Source organism: Pseudoliparis swirei, chromosome 6 (assembly GCF_029220125.1).
Source record: "Pseudoliparis swirei isolate HS2019 ecotype Mariana Trench chromosome 6, NWPU_hadal_v1, whole genome shotgun sequence".
Classification (NCBI taxonomy): Eukaryota; Metazoa; Chordata; class Actinopteri; order Perciformes; family Liparidae; genus Pseudoliparis; species Pseudoliparis swirei.
Window position 1 is genome coordinate 27,113,478 of NC_079393.1, and position 24,731 is coordinate 27,138,208.

The 24,731-nt window shown below is 42.1% G+C and overlaps 3 protein-coding genes across 11 annotated transcripts in view; 2 read left to right on the forward strand and 1 right to left on the reverse strand.

Annotated features, from left to right (window-relative positions):
- The window catches only part of LOC130194756 (MTOR-associated protein MEAK7-like), a 232,959-nt gene extending 210,119 nt beyond the window's left edge, over positions 1-22,840 (reverse strand). For all 5 annotated transcript variants that reach the window (XM_056415918.1, XM_056415914.1, XM_056415912.1 and 2 more), the window contains exon 1: positions 21,609-22,840. In XM_056415918.1, coding sequence (XP_056271893.1) covers positions 21,609-21,845 — 237 coding nt within the window. In that variant the 5' untranslated portion in view covers positions 21,846-22,840. The remainder of the gene's footprint in view (positions 1-21,608) is intronic.
- On the forward strand, positions 851-12,056 carry LOC130194805 (gastrula zinc finger protein XlCGF8.2DB-like). 5 transcript variants are annotated; one of them, XM_056415986.1, is made up of 4 exons: positions 851-1,016; positions 10,712-10,891; positions 11,485-11,654; positions 11,756-12,056. In XM_056415986.1, coding segments are annotated over exons 1-4 (369 nt in total). In that variant the 5' UTR covers positions 851-999; the 3' UTR covers positions 11,758-12,056. The 5 variants fall into 5 exon arrangements, with proteins under 5 accessions (XP_056271961.1, XP_056271962.1, XP_056271960.1 ...); XM_056415987.1 differs by having other exon boundaries at positions 10,625-10,891; positions 11,493-12,056; XM_056415985.1 differs by having other exon boundaries at positions 11,485-12,056.
- On the forward strand, positions 13,096-21,589 carry LOC130194799 (uncharacterized). Its single transcript, XM_056415972.1, has 4 exons — positions 13,096-13,298; positions 19,560-20,116; positions 21,172-21,387; positions 21,468-21,589. The coding sequence occupies exons 1-3, from the start codon at positions 13,106-13,108 to the stop codon at positions 21,202-21,204; spliced, it is 783 nt and encodes a 260-aa protein (XP_056271947.1). The 5' UTR covers positions 13,096-13,105; the 3' UTR covers positions 21,205-21,387; positions 21,468-21,589.
- Positions 22,841-24,731: the final 1,891 nt, after the last annotated feature.

Consider the following 24,731-nt stretch of genomic DNA (forward strand, 5'->3'; position numbering starts at 1 on the left):
GTGGGAGATTTGTACCAGGTAAAAGGGATTTTAAATAAGGAAGGCTATCACTCCATTTTGCAACGCCATGCCATATCCTGTGGGCAGCGCTTGATTGGAGCCAATGTCCTCCTCCAACAGGACAATGACCCAAAGCACACCTCCACATTGTGCAAGAACTATTGAGGGAAGAAGCAGGCAGCTGGTATGCTGTCTGTAATGGAGTGGCCAGCACAGTCACCAGATCTCAACCCCATTGAGCTGTTGTGGGAGCAGCTTGACCGTATGGTCCGCAAGAAGTGCCCATCAAGCCAATCCAACTTGTGGCAGGTGCTTCAGGAAGCGTGGGGTGAAACTTCAACAGATTACCTCAACAAATTAACAGCTAGAATGCCAAAGGTCTGCAATGCTGTAATTGCTGCAAAAGGAGCATTCTTTGACGAAAGCAAAGTTTGAAGAAAAGAATTAATACTTCAAATACAAATCATTATTTCTAACCTTGTCAATGTCTTGACTATATTTTCTATACATTTTGCAACTCATTTGATAAATAAAAGTGTGAGTTTTCATGGAAAACACGAAATTGTCTGGGTGATCCCAAACTTTTGAACGGTAGTATATATATATATATGTATATATATATACATACATGAATATTAAACTTCCTGTAGTCACCACTGTCGATCAAAACGTACACGGACCCAACTGCAGCCCCTCGCTCTGGTGAGATTCTCAGAGACCACGTGATCATGACGTCAGAGCCAGTTGAAAAACGCCTTTTAAGGGCATGAGATCTCCTCTGGGTGCACGGGGCAGACCCAGTGCGTCATACACCCAACTGCGCATGCGTCGTTCAGACATGGACCGCGAGGAGCCTCCGGTGTCTGTCCCCGTGTCTCCAGGAGAAATGATGAGACTGTTGGTGAAGCAGCAAGTCCACGCGGCCGTTAAAGAGTCTTTTGGGCTGTTGGACACATTGACAGCAGCTTATGAGGACACCGTGTCTCAGTTGAGAGAACAATGGCGACACACATCAGGTTGGTGCTTCTTCTTCACTGGTCCCGTTGTGACGGTTTAACACGGCGGTCCCCTCAGCCGACACTGACATGTTAGTGCACCTCTATACTGATGTTCACGGTAAACGCATTCGATCGGGAGCACGCGAGGGTTTGAGAAAGTTAGCGTAAAGAACCACGTGAAACAACATCCGTTTTTCAAAATAAGATGTCGACAAATCATACGGCGGTTCTCAATATGCGTTCTTGTGTGTACCTTTCTCTACTTGTGGACTCGTGAAACGTCATCAGTCTCAGCTCGAGTACATGTTCCAATTCAAAGTTCGCTTCTCGCAAAGCACGATCAAAATGCCCGGATGTGACTTGATCCTCCCACTTTCCGGAGGATGCATCAGAGGAGACTTGTGGTACTCTGGCCAGCCGATATCCCAAAATGCATTTCACCAGCAACCGGAAACAATAGCGGAGGAGAAAATAAACGACTGACAGTTGACTTTTTATAAATACTACTGTTGTTGAGTCACGGAATGTAATTTTACGATGTTTTCAGGCGAGAGGTTAGTAGTTTAAAAATCAAATCTGTGGTCGGTTTGTTATGATTCAGCCGAATAAAGATCTGCGCCGTAGATTTGAGGTTCTGCTCGCTCACTGAGCTCCGGAGCATCGGGCTGACGGTCAGCTCGCTGTGTGGCCGCTGAGAGCAGCCTGATCTCGGAAGGACTTTTTAAAATGCTCCGCTGGCTCTGATGTCTCCGTAGCGGTTAAACATGAGATATAATTCGGTTTGGAGGATCTAACGAGCACAACGAGTTTATTATTTATTCACAGATAACGTTACATCAGTTTGACTGAGGGTTAAGATTCATAACTTAATATTTCAATTAAACTTTAACGTTGAACTCATGGTGTCTTTTTACTTGTGACCAAATTGTTTGCAATTACATGTGTAATATAACTATATATACATACACATATACATATATATATGTATGTATATAACAAATGTATTATATATACATATTTATATATCATCTAAATATGTATAAACAATATAAATAAATGTTTTTATTTTGTACACAATATTCATACAATTATATGTGTATGATTATTTTTAATTGTGTGTGTATATATATATATACACAGACACATATATATATATAATCCACATACTGTACATAATTCAAAATAAAATAATTATATTTAAAGAATAATGAAAAAAGCAGGGTTGTTATATTTTTTTGACTAAAAAATAATTGTCTGCTTTAGCTCAGTGGGGTAAGAGGGCCGTCCTTCAACCGCAAGGTCGTGGGTTCGATCCCCGCTCTCCCCATTAGCTGCAAGTCGAAGTGTCCTTGATCAAGGCACTGAACCCCCAGTTGCTTCCCGGGCGCTTCACCGCAGCCCACTGCTCCTTAATAACTAAGGATGGGTTAAATGCAGAGAACTAATTTCCCCTTGGGGATTAATAAAAGTGTATATTTATTTATTTAATTTGAGTAAACTCAGGAGCAAGAACAGCTGATGTGGTGACGTCATCAAGTCAGCTGCTGTTCCAATCGCAGAAAGGCCGTCCTCCAAAAGAACACAAGTCTGTACTCGGTGTACTTTGAATTGAGAAACGCCGCTAGTGTTTGTCTCCCTAATTATTGGACCAAAAGCACGTGCAATTTTTTTTCTGCATTTATTATGTTATATTTATTCTAATTTGTGGAGCATAAAGTTTTATTTTGTATTTTGTAATTGCACTTTAAATAATTCATAGTTGAAATTAGTCACTTTAATGTTCTAAAATATTTATCTTCAATATTTTCTGAGTGGACATTTTTTCATTTACAAATGTGTGACTTTCACTTTTAAATATATCAAGATTAGTCGATTACAAAAAATCTGATTTTCAATATCGGTGGAGTCAGAGATGTCCTGAACACATCTGCATAACTATGGGGAGAAAGATATTTAGAATGCCACAAATCTTCATAAATAAACGATTTCTTGTCAAATGTAGGACATTTACTTTGAAAAACTCTTCTTTGGTACAGTAAAAATGTTTTAATTTTAGCATAACTTTAGCTAAATGTAAAATGTTCTATCTATTTATCTATAAAGATGCTAAATCAATTCAGTTTTTACTTTTAAATGCTAGTATACGATTTGTCGACATCGTTTTATGAAAAACAGATTATGTTTCACGTGGATCTTTCCACTAAATGTGTTTAAACCCTTGTGTGCTCCCGATCTGGGTCGTTTGAATGTGTTTACCGTGAACATCAGTATATAGGTGCTCAAAAATGTCAGTGTCGGCTGATTTGACCACGGAGATCCGAGTGTCGGCCGAGTTGACCGCAGTGGTTTAACTGGCGACTTTTCAGCCGAACGCGTCCGTTGTTGTCGTGGCTACGACAGTCCGGTCATGTGAGCCGCCACTTGAAATGTAATGCGCCTCCAGTCATGGTGCTACGGGAGGAGGGCTTGTACGGTGTGAGAGATGAACTGGTGTTTGAATGAAGTGGTTTTGGTACGCGTGCGTGAGCAGACGTGCCGTAGGAGTGGCCTCTCAGTCTGACTCACTAGGAAATGCACATTTCCATCTCTTAGCCTCCGTGTCACGTTCTTTTGATGTAACGCTAATGTTTTAAAGACTAAACACGGAGGACTTTGCTGTAAAATGCCATACCTGTTCGGGAGGCTGTAATTGAGACGCCGAGGACACGGAGCGAGGACAACGTAGGTGCCTCTGCTGATGCCTGTTCAATATACTACTAACTTCAATAAATAGTTGACAACACGCTCTTGTTGTCAGTCTGATATTCATGTCATACGTCGTTATCTGACGTCCAGTCGATGTGAGACCAGTTTACTCTTCATACAGTGTGTAATGAAACATGCAGCCCGTGGTTTACACCCAGCTCGCCCACCGCTGTGGGAAACTGTGATGACTCATCAAGTTGTGGTACAACACTGTGCTGTCTCACATCTCTTATGTTTTATATTCAAGACTACGGATCAGCATCTATCATCGTAACTCTACTCTACCTGTGCAGCACTCACTGGTCCAGATTAAACATGACTGTTACCTGTTATTGTGTTACGATAAGGACCCACATTGAATTACTACACAGGAGTGAGCGTGTCTTTAGAAACATGACGTGGAGCGGCTTGCTCCAGCCTCCATTTAGGATTTAGTCTGCATTAACGAAACGTTTCCATCTTCATGATGAACATATCACTTGTTGATGTTTATTTAACTCTAAATATGTCGGAAATCACAATAAAAATCTGAAGTTGGAAGACACTATTTCCTCTGTTCTCAGGAGGAAGTCAAAAACAAAATTATTTTTAACGTTTTATTCAATAATATTATAGTTAAAATTAAAGTTATAGTCGGCTTAAAATAAATGTTATTCATAATTTTCCAATATTTGATCTTTTTTTTAAAGCTCATTAAAAGTGTATATAAGAATGACACTGCTTTTGTAATGATGGCATGGGTCTGCCTGTGTGCACGGCACCTGTAGAGGGAAAACCTTTTTGATTTATTTTCCTTTACGCATCGATGCCGTACCAGTATTTTTATCAGTGGCCTGAAGCGTGAGCTCGGGTTCAATTAGGATTGTGTGTTGTTGTGCATTATAGTTATTATTATTATTATTAAATATATATTATTATTTGTACGTGCCAGTGATTATAAAAGGTGAAGGACGGGAGGAGCTGCGAGGGTTTTTTGTTTTGGGGACTTCAAATTCTTTGGGACTTTCGGGATCCAGGCATTATATTGTACTTTGAGAGGGTCTAATTATTTGTTGTATGTATTCATTTTGGGTCTTGCAGCGATGCATTGAATTTGATATCAATAATAATATTTGGTTTTCCGCAATTTCGCGCAGGTTAAGCAGGGACTTAACAGCCATTAGCAGAGCCGCCCATTCTCTTAGAATAGCGTATTGTACCTTTCCCCTTATGATTAAGTTATAAGGGAGAATTGTTACAGAGTGGTGGCCAGTATGGGGACTGCAAGGATTAGATAAATAATTGTGATCATGGTGTTAACTGTTTGCTGCTTAATCTGGAGGACTATATTTCTTTTGAATGTTTTGTTTGTTTGCCAAGACAGTTATAGTTACAGAACTGGTGGCTGTATTCATAATATAAATACAACCTTGGCAAAATTGCATTTTTGTTTTACACAAAGGGTTTTTTCTCAGTTAATGAATGTAATTAGATGTTTAATGTGTAGATAGTAGTACTGGTTCCACAGCCAACACTATACATTAACATAACAACCACCCTCAACCTTACATACGTATGTTTACTGATAACATAACTTCACTGACACACACAAATATACACTATGAGCCACCGGGGGCCAGCCATGGACAATGAGTCACTGGAAGACATTACATCTCCTCTATTAGAGACAGCCCAAGGTGATACCCCTGCAGCTGAAGGTTATGTTGATACAAGGCTGCAAGGCTTGGTTCATGTCATAGTGGCCTGTTTGGAACGAAGGGACATCCAACGGGGACAGAAGCTGAAGACCATTGACAGAAATTGGCTTCCTTGGAAGCCAGGCAGTTTTTCTAATCCTGCAGGGCCATTACCAGACAGCTGGCATAAGGCAGAGGGGGATACCGGTTTTTCATCCCTGCCTGCGTCGATGGCCAAGTTACCCATTAGAATTGAGTTTCCCCAGTTTGGGGAATCCAGAGATTCTGCGGATGTCACCGACTTCATTGAACAGTGCGAGAATTTTCTCACCCTCAGACCCTTGGGTAACATTGAACTTTCAGGCACACTCAATGCTGTTCTAAAGGGTCCAGCACGGAGCTGGTGGTTATCTGACACATTTATTTTTTTTCATCGCGGGCTTTTTTTTTGCCTTAGGCGCTCGGAATTTGTCATAGGCATTTGGGAAAACGGCTTAGGCGCGCGCCCACATTTTCTCTATGCAGGAAAAACCCTGGGCCTGTAATCCGAGGTTGGCAAGCGGCCTACGTGGCTTCATCACTACTGTGGTCAAAGTGGGCTCCCTGAAAAAGACGAGTAACTCCAAAGATTATTCGGGCCGAGTACAGCAGATCACCCCTCCAGAGCGCTCGCTCAAGAAGCCCAGCAGGAAGCCTGAACATGGTCAAGGCCGTGGGCACGGCGGAGACGTAGCCTCGGTGCTAGGTGTTCCAACTCTCCTTGTAGTGCCAATCGGGATCCGAGGCTTACAAGGTGACGCAGTCTTCGACCCGGGGTGCACATACTCGTTGATGAGTAGACCTCTATGGAATAGCATAAGGAAATGGGTGAAAACTTATGTGCGAGTGAGATCTCTAAATCTATTCTGGCTAATGGTAAAGCGAGCACGTCAATAGGTAGAATTGTCCTCCTCCTTACGCTCCACGATGCCCCTATAACCGTTGGCATACATGTGCTCGGGGACGACCAACTATGCATGCCTTTACTGCTGGGGCTGGACTTCATGTGCGCAGGTCAGTTTATCTTAAAGCCAAAAAATGCTAAGCAACAGCGTCATTGATCCATCCTCTTCTGTATGGGCCTCACCTGTAGTCTTAACCCCACGGAAAGATGAGACATTCCGTTTCTGTGTGGACTACACGGGAGTTAATGTAAAAACCCACCATGATGCCTATCCAGTGCCGCTGGTACATGAAATTCTGGAGTCCTTGCAGTGGGCCCAGTACTTTAGCGCCCTGGATCTCCACAGTGGATACTGACAGGTGGCTATGGATGTGGAGAGCAAGCAGAAGACCGCCATGATTACCCATCTCGGCCTATTCCAATTCAAGGTCATGCCATTTGGTTTGCGTAATGCAGGTGCCACCTTCCAGAGGTTGATGGAAAGAGTCTTGGGAGAGTTGAAGAGGAAGATCTGCTTTGTCTACATAGACAATATTATTGTCTTTTCTCAGACTCATGAGCAACACTTGCGGGATCTCGATGCAGTGTTTCAGAAGCTCCACCAAGCTCACCTAACCCTCAATGTAAAGAAATGCCATCTTCTCCAGACCCAACTCGACTTTCTTGGGCATGTTGGCTCCAGAAAAGGCGTGGAAGTTGACCCCACAAAGGTCCATGCCATCACCGCCTATCCAGCCCCCACAGATCTGAAGTCTCCAAAGGTTCCTGGGTCTAGTGGGCTGGTACCACAAGTGTATCCCTAGGTTGGCTGACATTGTGTCCTCACTCAACAACCTCAAGAAGAAAGGGGTAGCATGGGAGTGGACGGTGCAATGCCAGGCCGCCTTCGAACAGCTCAAGGATCGGTTGCAGTCGTCACCGGTGCTGGCTCAACCGAGGCCCAACCTTGCTTTTCAAGTTCACTCTGATGCTAGAGGGGCGGGGCTTGGAGCCGTTCTGATGCAGGTCATTGAGGGACATGAAAGTCATTGCCTTTGCATCAAGAGCTCTCCAGGGTGCTGAACTGAGGTATTCCATCTCAGAGCAGGAATGTCTGGCAGTTGTGTGGGCGGTGGAGAAGTGGCGTCATTTCTTGGAGGGTGAACCGTTTCATGTGTTTACAGACCACAGTACTCTGGCATGAGTATTCAATTGTCCCAAAGCATCGTCAAGGCTCACCAGATGGACTCTGCGCCTGCAGGCATTCTCTTTCCGGGTTCATTATAAGAAGGGTTGCTGCAACGTTGTTCCGGATGCGCTGTCCCGCGCAACACCTCCATCACTATTAGGTAGTGTGTCTGGCTGTCGCCACGTCCCACTGGGCTGATCTACCCAGTTCGGTAAAGGACATTGAAGAGGCTCAGCAGACTGACACCTTGTGTCGAGAGCTTAGTCAGACTGTTTGCCAGCCCACACCCGGCCGCAGATTTAGATATAAATATAGATTTAAATAATCATATTTGGCTTTCCGCAATATTGACCGTGGTTTTTTTTTACGACCGTTTTACGTTCACGCAGTTTAAGCAGGGACTTAACAGCCATTAGCAGAGCTGCCCATTCCCTTAGAATAGTGTATTGTACCTTTCCCCTTAGGATTAAGTTATAAGGGAGAATTGTTACACTTTGTTTTTATTGATTATCTCTGCTATGCCCATGATTATTTTCAGCATGATTTAATGTGCAGATTTTGAGTTAATCAAATTTAAAGTCACCTTAAAAGAAATAATGATATTCATAATCTCCAATATATATATATATTTTAATGCAGATCAGTAAAAGTGTATATGATAAAGATATATAATGTATAATTTCTTGTTCGAGAGCTCATGCTATCTCCATGGTCATTTTCAAAGATATTAAACTTCCAATAGATTTCTGTTGAAGTGGATCCAGTTATTTTTTTATTTTATGAGTACATTTGAGTGTGATAGTGTTATTAAATGTTCACACAATGATGAAGGTGAGAACTTGGATGCATAGACAGCATGGCTCATCGATCGATGGCGACCACACTGCAAAGGGCTGTGCCCGATTTTCTGTTCAATTTGTCATCGGGTTCCTTCCTCTTCCATCTCAAGACTGGCAACGTTCGTTCTGTCCTGATGTTTACTTATGTCATTGTTATTGTTTTGTATTCATGTGTTTGTACATGAAGAGCAACAAATACACATTTAGTCAGACTCCTTGAACGTCTCCAGTAATGAAAGTTTATATCAGTCACCGTTGTTCATAATGTTCTCCCTGCAGATGTCCAGCAGCAGGTAGGGATTAAAGCATATGTCCCCCCTCAGGACCAGGAGGACCCGGAGCCCCTCCACATAAAAGACCTGCAGGATCTCTGGACCCGTCTAGAGGGAGATCAGCTCATTGTGCTGGAGGAGGCCGATATCGCCAAGTTCTCATTCATTGTTGTTACTTAAAAGAGTGAAGATGACGAACCTCAGACCTCACAGCTTCATCAAAGCCAGACGGAGGACGACAGAGAGGCGGAGCCTCCAGCCAGCAGCTCAGCTACACCGATACAAACAGAAACTGATGGAGAGGACTGTGGGGGATCAGGACCAGACAGGAACCTAAATCCACATCGTCATTCACATCCAAATGCTGTTGATGAAGAGGCTTCAGACTCTTCTGAGACTGAAGCCAGTTGTGGTGAGTGGCAAGAAGCTTTGTCAGATTCTGGACCTGGAAGTGTAGATGGGGACAATGTCTGGAAGGAGACCAGGGCACCTGAGTCTGATGCACATGCCCTGAAATATAAGGAAGCTCTTGTAATTCATGTGGGATGTAACCCTGGCAACAAATCCAATGAGTCACTATCAAAAGTGCTCATGAGAAAGAAACCATTCAGTTGTGATGAGTGTGGGAAAAGATTTGCATTACAGGGAAATCTGAAGAGACACATGCTAGTCCACACAGGAGAGAAACCATTCAGTTGTTACGAGTGTGGGAAAAGATTTACACAACAGGGAGCTCTGAAGACACACATAAGAATCCACACAGGAGAGAAACCAATCAGTTGTGACGATTGTGGGAAAAGATTTACACATCAGGGCCATCTGAAGACACACATGAGAATCCACACAGGAGAGAAACCATTCAGTTGTGATGAGTGTGGGAAAAGATTTACACAACAGGGAACTCTGAAGACACACATAAGAATCCACACAGGAGAGAAACCAATCAGTTGTGACGATTGTGGGAAAAGATTTACACATCAGGGCCATCTGAAGACACACATGAGAATCCACACAGGAGAGAAACCAATCAGTTGTGACGAGTGTGGGAAAAGATTTGCAGTACAGGGAAGTCTGAAGACACACATGAGAGTCCACACAGGAGAGAAACCATTCAGTTGTGATGAGTGTGGGAAAAGATTTGCAGTACAGGGAAGTCTGAAGACACAAATGAGAGTCCAAACAGGAGAGAAACCATTCAGTTGTGATGAGTGTGGGAAAAGATTTACAGTACAGGGAAATCTGAAGACACACATGAGAGTCCACACACGATAGAATGTGTTTCTTCCAGGAGTGACAATTTCAATATGGATGTTGTTCTCTTTCTAATGTGTTTTTTTTTTTTAAAGTAAAATGTTTGTAATTGTTTCCCATGTCATTTCTTTGTTAAGGAGATGGAAGGCAAAGTGTTTTCTAATCATTTGATGAATCTTTATTTAAAACAATGACAACATACGTCTTTGATGGAGGAAACTAAAAACAAACGAAAAACTCTGTACAAATACGTCTGTAATTAAAATGTATTTTCCCTGTATTGTTTTAAAATGTACATAAAGAGACTTTTGCAAGTTCATTTTGTGTTACGGAAACTTTGTACTTTCTCTTACAGATGCCATTGTTTTGTATAATTCTCATGAACTCACATGAAGATTCTTGAAAAATATTTGATGCATAGTTAGCGGGAAAGTAGACACTTTTATTTTTTTAAATTTAGATTTTATTAGTGTTCAGAATCTCACATAAACATTTACATTTTTCAGATTCTATGTATGAAGAGAAGTAAAAAATATATATAAAGAAACAAAAACAATACCATAGTAACAAAACCTATAAATAAAGCAGGGAGAAATCATTTTCCATAGAGTAAAGAAATACAGTCAGGCCATTTATCTGTGACATAGTTGCACCACTTTTGCCAGTGCTTAAGAAATGTTTCCATTCTTTGATTAACATGAACTGTAATCTGCTCCATTCTGTGGTAAAAAGGAGAGAGGCCTTCAGGAGCCACCGAGGAGGAGCCTCTCCAGGATGGAGCTGAAGAGAACTGACCTCCGTCCTGGTTGTCTCCACCAGGGCATGGGCGGGCAGCTCGGATACTTCGGCCTGTGGCTGGACGGTGACTTTGGGCGTGGTCACAGCTGTGCACGGCCCACTTGCACTACCTACGGCAGCACCCAGCTCTCTGGAGAGGAGGACTTCACCCTGGACTCAGTGGCGGTCTGGGCGGTCGGGAAGACCCCCCAACCAGAAGAGGTGGGGCACTTTGTCTTTACTTAGCATCAGGGGATTTTTTAATTTATTATATAGATATATATATATTTATAGATATGTAAATATGTATAGATATATATATGTGTATATATATTTATATACAGATATATTTAGATATAAATATTCGTATATATATTTATAAATATGTATTTATATTTATATATATTGAGATATACTTATATTTATATTTATAAATATATATAAATATTTATAAATATACACTATATATACACTGATTTTATATATATATACACTAATTATATATATATATATATAATTATACACTGATTATATACAGTATATATATTTATATATATTTATAAATAAATACATGTATTTATATTTATAAATATATATTTATATATACACTATGTATATATATTTACATATACATTGCATATATATACACTGATTATATATAAACACTGATTTTATATATATATATATAAATATACACTGATTTTATATATATATATATATATATATAAATATACACTGATTATATATATATTTACCTGATTTACATTCCATCCGTTCCGTTTCTAAAATGAAGATGTGTGTGTTTCTGTCCGCAGCGCTTCAGGGCGAGGAGGGGCGGGGCCAGAAGAGCGTCCTGGATGTGAACCCGGAGCTCCAGGCCATGCTGGAGATGGCGGGGAAGACTCTCCACAGCCAGGGACTCAGGGAGCCTCAGGAAGACCAGGACCAGTGAGGAGGACCTGGTCCTGCTGGGAGTGGATCACATGTACGCCGGACTTTAAGACGTTCTTCTGTCACTACATGTAGGTTTCTCTTTCCTGGTCTTTTGTGAGCTTCTAGCCACATCTTCTGTTCCTCTGATTACAGAAGCCTTGAGAAGAAGGAAGAGGAACACGTCTGGTGATCTCAACAGGTTTTACTTTAGTTCTGTCTGCACTCATAGTTTGGCAGAAGGATTTAGTTGCATTACTCCGGTTGGCCACCAGAGGCTGCACCACTACCCCCAGCTCTAAAGAAAACTACAAGCAGTAGAACAACACTCAATACAAGAGCAAAGAAAACAAACTAACAGAAGGTTTCAGGTGAAACATCAAACCTGTAGAAGCTCTGCATCTATAATGACATGGATATTAAAATGACCCTGAAGGCTTCAGAGGAGGGAAGCATCTCCATGTGTGTTTGATTACTGTCAACTGCTCTGTGACAGATGATGTTATTGCACAACAGTTTGACATGACGGCTTCTAGCCACGTACACGTGATCACATGTTCACGTGATCACATGATCACATGTTCACGTGATCACATGTTCACATGTTCAACTACCTCTAGATGGTTTTGTGTTCATTTAAATGTTTTCAGCATCTGTTTATTGTTCACGGTCTCAGTCGTCCAGACTGGTTGTAACAGACGGCCTCTCCACCGGCTGCCTGCACAAGTTGATTCTTGCTGTGTACATATATATATAGATATATACAGGACTGTCTCAGAAAATTAGAATATTGTGATGAAGTTCTTTATTTTCTGTAATGCAATTCAAAAAACAAAAATGTCATGCATTCTGGATTCATTACAAATCAACTGAAATATTGCAAGCGTTTTATTCTTTTAATATTGCTGATTATGGCTTACAGCTTAAGAAAACTCAAATATACTATCTCTAAATATTAGAATATCATGAAAAAGTATACTAGTAGGGTATTAAACAAATCACTTGAATTGTCTAATTAACTCGAAACACCTGCAAGGGTTTCCTGAGCCTTGACAAACACTCAGCTGTTATAAATCTTTTTTTTTACTTGGTCTGAGGAAATATTAAAATTTTATGAGATAGGATTTTAGAGTTTTCTTAAGCTGTAAGCCATAATCAGCAATATTAAAAGAATAAAAGGCTTGCAATATTTCAGTTGATTTGTAATGAATCCAGAATGCATGACATTTTTGTTTTTTTAATTGCATTACAGAAAATAAAGAACTTTATCACAATATTCTAATTTTCTGAGACAGTCCTGTATATATATAGATATATATATATATATACACATGAATATTAAACTTCCTGTAGTCACTACTGTCGATCAAAACGTACACTCTCTGGTGAGATTCTCAGAGACCACGTGATCATGACGTCAGAGACAGTTGAAAAACGCCTTTTAAGGGTATGAGATCTCCTCTGGGTGCACGGGGCAGACCCAGTGCGTCATACACCCAACTGCGCATGCGTCGTTCAGACATGGACCGCGAGGAGCCTCCGGTCTCTGTCCCCGTGTCTCCAGGAGAAATGATGAGACTGTTGGTGAAGCAGCAAGTCCACGCGGCCGTTGAAGAGTCTTTTGAGCTGTTGGACACATTGACAGCAGCTTATGAGGACACCGTGTCTCAGTTGAGAGAACAATGGCGACACACATCAGGTTGGTGCTTCTTCTTCACTGGTCCCGTTATTACGGTTAAACACGGCGGTCCACTTAGCACACTGACATGTTAGTGCGCCTCTATACTGATGTTCACGGTAAAAGCATTCGATCGGGAGAACGCGAGAGATTTGTCAAAGTTAGCGGAAAGACTCACGTGACACAACATCCGGTTCGGCAAAGTTAGCGTAAAGAACCACGTGAAACAACATCCGTTTTTCAAAATAAGATGTCGACAAATTATACACTATCATAAAATAGTAAACGATGAACTGATTTTGTATCTTTATCAGGGTTTTTCCTGGGTCAAAATGTGTTTTCGGTGCTCCCAAAAAATGTGTTTTTCCCTAAACTGGCAATCAAACAATTTTAATTTTTCAATTAGGACATTTTTCAAAGTAAAACTACTTAATGTTTCAAGAAATCATGCAGGCATTCTAGTTTGCATACCGGTCCAACCGGTCTACAGACGATGCCATAGCCCTGACCACGCACACCGCCCTCACCCACCTGGACAAAGGGAATACATATGTGAGGATGCTGTTCATTGACTACAGTTCAGCATTCAATACCATCATCCCCTCCAGACTCGTCTCGAAGCTCGTGGACCTGGGACTAAGCACCTCCCTATGCAAATGGGTCTTCGACTTCCTGACGGGGAGGCCACAGGTGGTGAGAATCGGTGACCGCACCTCATCTACAATAATCACCAACACAGGCACCCCCCAGGGCTGTGTGCTCAGCCCCCTCCTGTTCTCCTTGTTCACACATGACTGTGTAGCTACGCACAGCTCCAACCTCATTGTCAAGTTTGCTGATGACACAACCATTGTGGGCCTCATCACTGGCAATGATGAGTCAGCCTACAGAGAGGAGGTTGCTACCCTGACTACATGGTGTCAGGATAATAGCCTCTCTCTCAACATCAGCAAGACAAAGGAGATGATTGTGGACTTTAGGAGACGGCAGGTGGAGGAGCACGCACCCCTGCATATCAACGGTTCTGCAGTGGAAACGGTCAGCTGCTTCAGGTTCCTCGGGGTCAACATCAGCAACGACCTCACCTGGTCTGCTCACACAGACAAGGTGGTCAAAGCGGCCCGAGCGCCTCTTCTTCCTGAGGAGACTGAAGAAGTTTGGCATGGATTCAGTCATCCTCACCAATTTCTACAGATGCACAATAGAAAGCATCCTGACTGGGTGCATCACAGTGTGGTATGGGAGCTGCACAGCCAAGGACCGCAAGGCCCTACGTCGTGTGGTCAGGACTGCGGAGTTCATCATCGGTAGGGAGCTCCCAGCCCTGCAGGACATATACCGCACACGATGCCTCAGGAAGACTGGCAGGATCCTAAAGGACTGCCATCATCCAGCCTTCAGCCTGTTCACCCCGCTGCCTTCTGGAAGGCGGTACTGTAACATCGGTCTCGCACACAGAGACTGGAGAACAGTTTCTTCCCCAGAGAGCCATCAGGCTGCTCAATGGACACTGACACACGATCGACACTTTTGCACTCGACACTTTTGCACTCGACACTTTACACTCGTCACTTTACATACACTGTCACTTTCAGCCTTGTACTTACACTACACTTTCTATTGCACTACCTGCTTTCACTACCTGCTACTCCCATTTGTCTGTAGTTTAGTTATGTGTATTATATGTTAGTATTATGTTCAGAGTTATTGTACAGTGTGTATGTCATGTTATATTATGTTCGGCTATGATAGTTGTTGTGTGGGGCCTTGTCCTAAGAAATTCAGTGCCCAGTCTGACCCTGTGTCATTCTGTGTATCTGACAATAAAAGACTTGAAACTTGAAACTTGAAACTATATGTTTTTCCTCAGAGTCCCATGTAATGACTGATGCAGATGTTTTCAGGACATCCCTGACATCCCCTAGCCTGGCAATCAAAACAATTTACTGTCCCAAGTAGGAGATTTTTCAAAGTAAAGGTCATACATTTTTATAAGAAATCAGTCATTTTGTAATGTTTGTTTGCAACCAAGATCTCTGGCCGGAGTCCTACCAGTTCACCCTTTGGCCACTGGGGCACTCCCGTTTTAGTCTTCTGACTGCATGATAGTGTTTATTGTTTTAAGATTTTTGACATAATGTGATGGTGAGCTGATGAGTGATCAAATGATAAAAAAACATATTAAAAAAAGGCTATTACTTTGATGGAATGATTATTTTAAGATAAAATCTATACATTATTATTTAGGCCCCCAAACTGTTGAATAATGTAATAATTGTAACACATGGTGTTATAGAAAATAAAAAACGTATCAGTTTACATTTTAATCAATAAGATCAATGCTGTTTGTCATATATTCAGTGACTTGGACAAATGAGAACTTTTATGGAAAACAGGCTGACATGAATATCCTGTGAAATAATTGTTCCATACATAATTGGTCCACCTATTTTATTTGGTCGCAAAATCCACTCGCATAATAAATTGAGGGTTTACGTGATTCAAGTGTACAACTCATTATGTGTGAATGGACCACCGTCCTTGCTATGGAGTATTTCAAATTTGTGGTAAATGAAAGAAAAAGTATTCATGATTCCAATGTTATCATGTATAACTAAGTGTCCCTATGCTTTATAAATACAAGTACAGGAATCTGTTTTTGTTATTGCACAATGTAATGAATATATTTTGTATTTTAAATGTTTTATGTAATATTTTTATAAAATTGTAAAATATTATTGTATTATGCCTCAACGGTTACGTTTTAAATGATAAAACAGTATGTAACCTAGGTCACGTTAAAGGTGGTTAATTTCCCACCGTTTTTAGATTCAGTGTGACCGCTGTTCCCGCTGGTTCCACAGCCAGTGCCTCGGAATGGACACAGCAACGCTTCAGAAAGGAAATAATTAGTGTATGTCTCCCTAATTATTGGACCAAAAGCATGTGCAATTTTTTTAATGCATTTATTATGTTATAATTATTCAAATTTGTGGAGCATAAAGTTTATTTTTTATTTTTTATAATTGCACTTTAAATAATTCACAGTTGAAATGAGTCACTTTAATGTTCTAAAATATTTATCTTAAATATTTTCTGAGTTAAAATGTTTTCATTTACAAATGTGTGACTTTCACTTTGAAATATATCAAGATAAGTTGATTAAAAAAAGTAAGATTTTCAATATAGGTGGAGTCAGAAATGTCCTGAACACATCTGCATAACTCTGGGGAGAAAGATATTTAGAATGCCTCAAATCTTCAGAAATAAACGATTTCTTGTAAAAATGTAGGACATTTACTTTGAAAAACTCTTCTTTGGTAAAGTAAAAATGTTTTAATTTTAGCATAACTTTAGCTAAATGTAAAATGTTCTATCTATTTATCTATAAAGATACAAAATTAATTCAGCTTTTTCTTTGAAATGCTAGTATACGATTTGTCGACATCTTTTTATGAAAAACAGATTATGTTTCACGTGGATCTTTCCACTAAATGTTTTAAAACCCTTGTGTGCTCCCGATCTGGGTTGTTTGAATGTGACTTTTCAGCCGAACGCATCCGTTGTTGTCGTGGTTACGACACTCCGGTCATGTGAACCGCCACTTGAAATGTAATGCGCCTCCAGTCATGGTGCTACGGGAGGAGGGCTTGTACGGTGTGCGAGATGAACTGGTGCTTGAATGAACTGGTTTTGGTACGTGTGCGTGAGCAGACATGTTGTAGGAGTGGCCTCTCAGGACCCATCTGACTCACTAGGAAATGCACTGTGGCAGCGGGGGGTGTTTAGGCTCGGCTGCAGAGTGGGTGGAGCGGGGGTGTGGTTCAGGGAACGGTGTCTGATTGTCATCGGCTGGACTGATTACCAATCAGTCCAGCCGATGATGATCTGTGTTTGTGTGTCTGAGTCTGTCTCCATAAAGGAGCTGGACAGACGGAAGATCAGGACTGTGGAGAGCCGAGACACAGTCTGCGGGCCTAAGACAATAAAAGTTATTCTGGAACAACTCTCTGGTTGCTCATTCTTTGGTGCTTAGAGGGGAACCTACTGGTGAAGGCTAGAGACCTGTCACATGCACATTTCCATCGCTTAGCCTCCGTGTCACGTTCTTCTGATGTAGCGCTAATGTTTTAAAGACTAAACACGGGGGACTTTGCTGTAAAATGCCATACCTGTTCGGGAGGCTGTAGTTGAGACGCCGAGGACACGGAGCGAGGACAAAGTAGGTGACCCTGCTAATGCCTGTTCAATATACTGCTAACTTCAATAAATAGTTGACAACACGCTCTTGTTGTCAGTCTGGTGTTCATGTCATATGTCATTATCTGACGTCCAGTCGATGTGAGACCAGTTTACTCTTCATACAGTGTGTAATGAAACATGCAGCCCGTGGTTTACACCCAGCTCGCCCACCGCTGTGGGAAACTGTGATGACTCATAAAGTTGTAGTACACCACTGTGCTGTCTCACATCTCTTATGTTTTATATTCAAGACGACGGATCTTATGTTTTATATTCAAGACGACGGATCAGCATCTATCATCGTAACTCTACTCTACAGTGTTTCCCCTAGTTTTACAGCTTCAGGGGGGCCGACCGACACAAACACTTGAAACATGTTGGTGTTCACATACCTGCAAACTCATGAGGGGTGAAAAAGGTGTTGCTCCGCCCCGATGCGCGCACACACGCCGGCATCGGAGCTCTGCGGCGCACCAAACGGAGAGCGGAGAAGTGTTAACCATTATAACAGGGTTGGGTACCGGAAACCGGTGCCAATGTGGTACCAATACAACCGGTATTACCCGGATCGAAACGCAACGCACATTCCGGTGCTTCCTTCCGGTGCTTGAGCCGATTGAAATTGAAAAAAACTATTTTTGTGAACTTCTCAGGTGACTCCGCCCTGTCAGCAGGTTACGAGTCTGTCCGATTATGACGAGCAGCCTTAACTCAGTTTAGTACCGGAATGTTTATTGCAAGTCTTGCATTCATAAAATTAGGCCAAGAAATAACAAATTAACCATGTTTAAGCTAGCTCGTAGCTAGCGCTAGCTACGAGCGTGACAGTCTGTCAGCAGATGTGTTGATGTTCAGCGATCCCGGCTGTATACCCGGTGTTACCGGGAATATAATGACGGAGGAATAAAGACCGTGGGGCATCATTTTGTTTCAGTGTAACTCTCGCTGTCAGAAGCAAAACTTTATTTGTCACGTGTCATCTTCAGTCCCTCTGATTGGTTGTTCTCTTTGCCCATCAAAACAGTGACAGGATTAACCCTATAAAGTCTGCACATGACAATACATATCACATCATATAATGGAGAACATGTATTATGTATGTTAATAGTCTGATATCCGTTGTTTGTCAGTGCTCCATGATAACGGCTTCTACAGGGAATATGGCCGAAGAGGTTTTTAATGTCCTCATTGTGCGTTTAAAAAAAAAGTATCGGTTCAGGCACCGTTTAAGCACCGGTATCGTTTTAAAAGTACCGGTTTAGCACCGGTATCGGAAAAAACCCAAACGATACCCATCCCTAATTATAGCAGGGTGGCGGGGTTTTTCTAATTTTCGTCTACCTACTATTGAAGTGTCCTTCGCCTGTCGTCTTGATTTGTGTACCCACGCCTCACCTCACGATCCCGTCCTCTCAAGACATCACAACACACTTGCAGATGATAAAAGAGATCGAAAGACATGTTGGTGTGGCCAAAGCCATCTTTCCCCTCAGGATTAAGTTATTATTAAGTCACCTTAAAAGAAATAATCGTATTCATAATTTTTAAATATATATATATATATTTTAACGTTCATATGAAAAAGATATATAATGTACAACGTCTTGTTCGAGAGCTCATGCTATCTCCATGGTCATTTTCAAAGATTATATTAAACTTCCAATAGATTTCTGTTGAAGTAGATCCAGTTACTCTTTTCTTTTTTGAGTACATTTTAGTGTGATAGTGTTATTAAATGTTCACACTGTGATGAAGGTGAGGACTTGGATGCATACCTAGACAGCATGGCTCATCGATCGATGGCGACCAAACTGCAAAGGGCTGTGCCAGATTGTCTGTTCAATTTGTCATCGGGTTCCTTCCCCTTCCATCTCAATACTGGCAACGTTCGTTCTTTCCTGATGTTTACCAATGTCATTGTTTTGTATTTGTGTGTTTGTACATGAAGAGCAACAAATACACATTTCGTCAGACTCCTTGAACGTCTTCAGTAATGAAAGTTAATATCAGTCACCGTTGTTCATAATGTGCTCCCTGCAGATGTCCAGCAGCAGGTAGGGATTAAAGCAGATGTCCCCACTGAGGACCAGGACCAGGAGGAGCCGGAGCCCCTCCACATAAAAGAGGAGCCGGAGCCCCTCCACATAAAAGACCTGCACGATCTCTGGACCCGTCGAGAGGGAGATCAGCTCATTGTGCTGGAGGTGGCCGATATTGCCAAATTCTCATTCACTGCTGTTACTTTGGAGAGTGAAGATGACGAACCTCAGACCTCACGGCTTCATCAAAGCCAGACGGAGGACGACAGAGAGGCGGAGCCTCCAGCCGGCAGCTCAGCTACACCGATACATACAGAAACTGATGGAGAGGACTGTGGGGGATCAGGACCGGACAGGAACCTAAATCCACATCGCCATTCACATCCAAATGCTGTTGATGAAGAGGCTTCAGACTCTTCTGAGACTGAAGCCAGTTGTGGTGATTGGCAAGAAGCTTTGTCAGATTCTGGACCTGAAAGTGTAGATGGCGACAATGTCTGGAAGGAGCCCGGGGCACCTGAGTCTGCTGCAGATGCCCTGAAATATAAGGAAGCTCTTGTAAGTCATGTGGGATGTAACCCTAGCAACAAATCCAATGGATCACAATCAAATGTGATCATGAGAAAGAAACCATTCAGTTGTGACGAGTGTGGGAATAGATTTACAGAACAGGGAAGTCTGAAGAGACACATGAGAGTCCACACAGGAGAGAAACCAATCAGTTGTGATGTGTGTGGGAAAAGATTTGCACGTCAGGGATATCTGAAGTACCACATGAGCGTCCACACAGGTGAGAAACCATTCAGTTGTGGGGAGTGTGGGAAAAGATTTACACAACAGGGAAGTCTGAAGACACACATGAGAGTCCACACAGGAGAGAAACTATTCAGTTGTGTCGAGTGTGGGAATAGATTTACAGATCAGGGAAATCTGAAGACACACATGAGAGTCCACACAGGAGAGAAACCATTCAGTTGTGACGAGTGTGGGAAAAGATTTACAGAACAAAGACGTCTGAAGAGACACATGGTAGTCCACACAGGAGAAAAACCATTCATTTGTGGTGTGTGTGGGAAAAGATTTACAGATCAGGGAAATCTGAAGAAACACATGCGTGTCCACACAGGATAGAATGTGTTTCTTCCATTCGTGACACATTCAATCTGTAAATTGTTCTATTTCTAATGTGTTGATAAAAAAAAAGTAAAATGTTTTTAAATGTCATTTGTTAGTAAATGAGATGGAAGGCAAAGTGTTTTTTAATCATTTGATTAATCTTTATTAAAAACAATGACAACATACTGAGTGTCTTTGATGGAGGAAACTAAAAACAAACTAAAATCCCTGTACAAATACGTCTGTATTTAAAATGCATTTTCCCTGTAATGTTTTAAAATCTACATAAAGAGACGTTTGCAAGTTCACTTTGTGTTGTGGAAACGTTGATACACTTTCTCTTACAGATCCCATTGTTTTGTATAATTCTCAAGAAATAAGTTTCTATGGAACTATAACACACAGGAAGATTCTTGTAATAGATTTGATGGATAGTTAGCGGGAAAGTAGAGACACTTTTTAACTGCCTGTACCAATTTGTGTCTTTTGTTACCTAGAAAGCCTTTTATTGTAGTTGTACTATTGTCTAAAGGCAAGCAAACCTCTCGCGCCTGACCGGGGAATCGCGGAAAGGCGTGAGAGGCTCCCCACCGACCGACCGTCCGTCCATCCGACCAGCAGCTGCTGCTGGAGATGCACTTTAAACGCTTCAACGACCCCAACTTCATCCTCACCGCCTTCGCCCCAAGTGCAGCAAGACTTTCACTCGCAGGGTAACCACCTTTCTAGCCGTGTTACGAACGAGTGACTCGTTATTAGTATTATCAGACCGTCTAATGGTGTGTTCTTCTAGAACACCATGGCTCGCCACTGGGAGAACTGGGGAGGTGGAGGATGCCAAGAATGGAGACCCACCCCCGAAGAAAGGGAGGAGAGGTAGGAAGAGGAAGATGAGGAGCAGGATAGATGAGGATGACAGCGGTGAGACTCTTACGTTGTAATGAAACGCGTGGGCTCCATGCTGTGTTCTCTCTGGTCTGCTCTGTCTCTGTTGTTTCTCTGTGACGCAGAGGAGGACCATGCCGAGCTGGAGGAGGACAAGGCCGAAGGCGACGCCGACGAGGAAGCGGCGCCCCCCGATAACGTGGTTACACAGAGTCATGTAAATACACATGCACGATAGCTTGCATAGAACCCTAATTGTATATTTAGTGTGGTCCATGTCCGTCATGGTCTGCTGGCTGGAAGCATCAAGCTGAGCCCCACCTGTTGGATAAAAAGCCGCATTGGCTCCTTCAATGTAAGGCGTATATACTAGGGCTGTCAATCGATTAAAATAAATTAACTAATTAATCGCACATTTTGAAAATCATTAATCGCGATTAATCGCGATTAAAAGGTTTTTCTTCTTCTAAAGACTAAATCTTCTAAATGAACGAGTAATCCCTTTGTATTATTTTTTAAAGACCAAACTTCACACAGAGCTGTGTTTTCAAAGAGGCTCCTACATATACAGTGCCAGCGAGGTATTTAATATCGTGGATGATAAATTGTTTCTTCAGTGAAACATCCAGATTAGTAAAAAAAAAGAAGTATATTGAGACCCCATTGGTCCTGTCATCTTTAACACTGAACAGCAGCAGAACCAGTGGCCTTGGTAACTGACTGACATTCACATATGTCACGTTAACCCTCTGGAGGCTGGGGGCATTTTATACATTTTACAAAAAAATGTAAATTCACCTTTTCAAGACTTTTGCATATTACACATCCCCATGTGTTATACATCAAACATTCCAGAACAATCTCAGCTCTATATATTGAGGCACATTGTCCTCGCGCCGTGTTCTCTGCTTCTCTGACTGACAGGCTGCTAATGAGCCTTACATGTTTGGTGGGAGGTCCTTGTGATTTACTGAGTGTTCATTGGCTGTTTTTTCGCTAAATGTTGACAGACAAACGGATTGACCAATCACGTTGAAGGTTTCGTGTGACGAGTTCTTTCCGCGCCGCGTCACCGAACCCGTCGCACCTTCGTTCCTCTGTGTATCAGAGGGGGAGACGGGAGGAAGGAGCGGAGGAGGAAACCCGACTGATTTCGCGGAGAAATAATTGTTTTAAAAACGGAAACAGTGTCAAACCGCACTGCTGCGGTTTGACACTGGATTAATAAAGTATATTTTTAAAAAAATGTTTACAAAAATTGCGTTACAAATATTTTAGTGCGTTATCACGGCCACATTAATCGCATAGATTAACGCGTTAACGCTGACAGCCCTAGTATATACATATTCTGCAAGGAATATTAATTCATTATAGGGCAATATTAGACTGTTTATTTATAAAGCCACTTTACAAATGACCTAACTCCCAAAACATTGAGCGACTAAATACAATGAAAATAGATTAATATGACAGAAGAGCTCCATAAGCAGGGTTCGTACAGTACTTGCAATGCTAAACGTTTTGGAAAAGTCCTCGAAATGTGTTACATTCAGATGTTCATTTACGATGAGTTTGAAAAAAATAATTTGTTTTTTAAAAGAAAGACACTCAAAATATAAGCCAGCATACACTCCTTGCAATTTGTTTTTGTTGTGTATGAACTAGGGCAGGGCTATTCAACTTCAGTAGCAAGTGGGCCGAATAAGAAAATCACGGGGGGTGTGAGGGCCGCACAGAATATTGATCAAATAATGGCTAAAAATGAAAAACAGTAATGTATATTTCCACAGGTAAACAGTCACACACGAAAATGCGTCGATATTGTGTGGCAAAAGTGTTGCGAACAAGCATCACTATGGATCAATATATAAATTACTTGAACTGAAACTAATAGCTGGTGGCGCAGCGCACAGACTGCGTGTGTTTGAGTGCAGTCTCCTTTTGCGTGAAAGAGATCGAAACCAGGTCGGGCGATCTTTTTATTTGTATTTTTTAGAAAATTTATTTCTTCATACGTGGCTGTGATGCACTGCTCACTTTTACAATCGTAATCGCTGAAATGGATATGAACGGTGGCTTGAAGATCTCCAGCAATATGTTTGTGAATGTGTGACGAATCTGGTGAGCGAGACAGAGCCCCGCTGCAGACGTGAAGAGAACACAACGCGCACGCGTAGGGAAACCAGTAGGTTTGAAAACCAGTAGGGGTGTAACAACGGCAACCAACACGGGTGCGTAACATAAAGATGTAACCATACAGGTTTGGTTGAGGCAACAGTGAAACTCAATGGCTCTGGGTTAGATGTCTCAATGTATAAAAGAGGCGTGTCCGTCAGTTTTATTTGTTCTGACCAAGCTATACTGATTTGCAGGCAGTCTTGCGGGCCATAGTTAAATTCAAACGGGCCGTATCCGGCCCTCGGGCCGCTAGTTGAATAGGCCTGAACTAGGGCTTTCAATAGATTTTAAAAAATTAACTCAACTCAAATATGTCATGTTAGAGTGTTACAATAGCAGGATCATTTTATTTCACGTGCCCATCCAGGCAAATCGGTGGAGCCAAATGTTATTAAAAACAAAACAAATATGATATGATTTCTAATGGTCCAAAATAATGGTAAGCGTATGAGTGTATTTCAAAGGAAGCCACTGACTGGTCGATACGTGCGATGCATTGAGTGGGCAGCGCACCGTGTATTGAGTGGGCCGGTCTGACAGTAACTCTCGGGCCACTTTTCCCCCCAGTCCGCCCCTGGACACAGACACAGTCAGCCATTTTGTCGAACACAAGCTAACGTCATGCTAGCATGACATCCACTTCTCTTCCTATCCACCAAGAGAGGCTGTCTTTGTGTAATGTGTACATGTAACCCAGATAGCAGCTGATTCCGGGGCGGATCCGCCCTCAGGTCGCTAGATCCGCCCTCAGGTCGCCAGGTCGCTAGATCCGCCCGCAGGTCGCTAGATCCGCCCTACTGCCGCACTCGGTTTGGTCATGTGAACCGGATCCACCCGCATCTGCATCCGGTTCACACAGCGGCGGTTGTTCTAAATCGTTGCTCCTCTGACTTCTGCGCCTCGACTTTCCAAACTGGAATTTTCAAACCTGCAGCTCTTCGCGCCAGACATATTACTTAGGTAAGTGTTGAATTGTGTTGCTACTGTCGAATTA

Excerpts from the sequence above, each read along its gene's own strand:
- LOC130194805 (XM_056415984.1), top strand. The coding sequence starts at position 9,233 with ATGAGAAAGAAACCATTCAGTTGTGATGAGTGTGGGAAAAGATTTGCA.
- LOC130194799 (XM_056415972.1), top strand. The coding sequence starts at position 13,106 with ATGCGTCGTTCAGACATGGACCGCGAGGAGCCTCCGGTCTCTGTCCCC. Across the intron at positions 13,299-19,559 it reads ACAATGGCGACACACATCAG|ATGTCCAGCAGCAGGTAGGG; the intron begins GTTGGTGCTTCT and ends TGCTCCCTGCAG. Across the intron at positions 20,117-21,171 it reads TGAAATATAAGGAAGCTCTT|AAAGCCTTTTATTGTAGTTG; the intron begins GTAAGTCATGTG and ends TTTGTTACCTAG.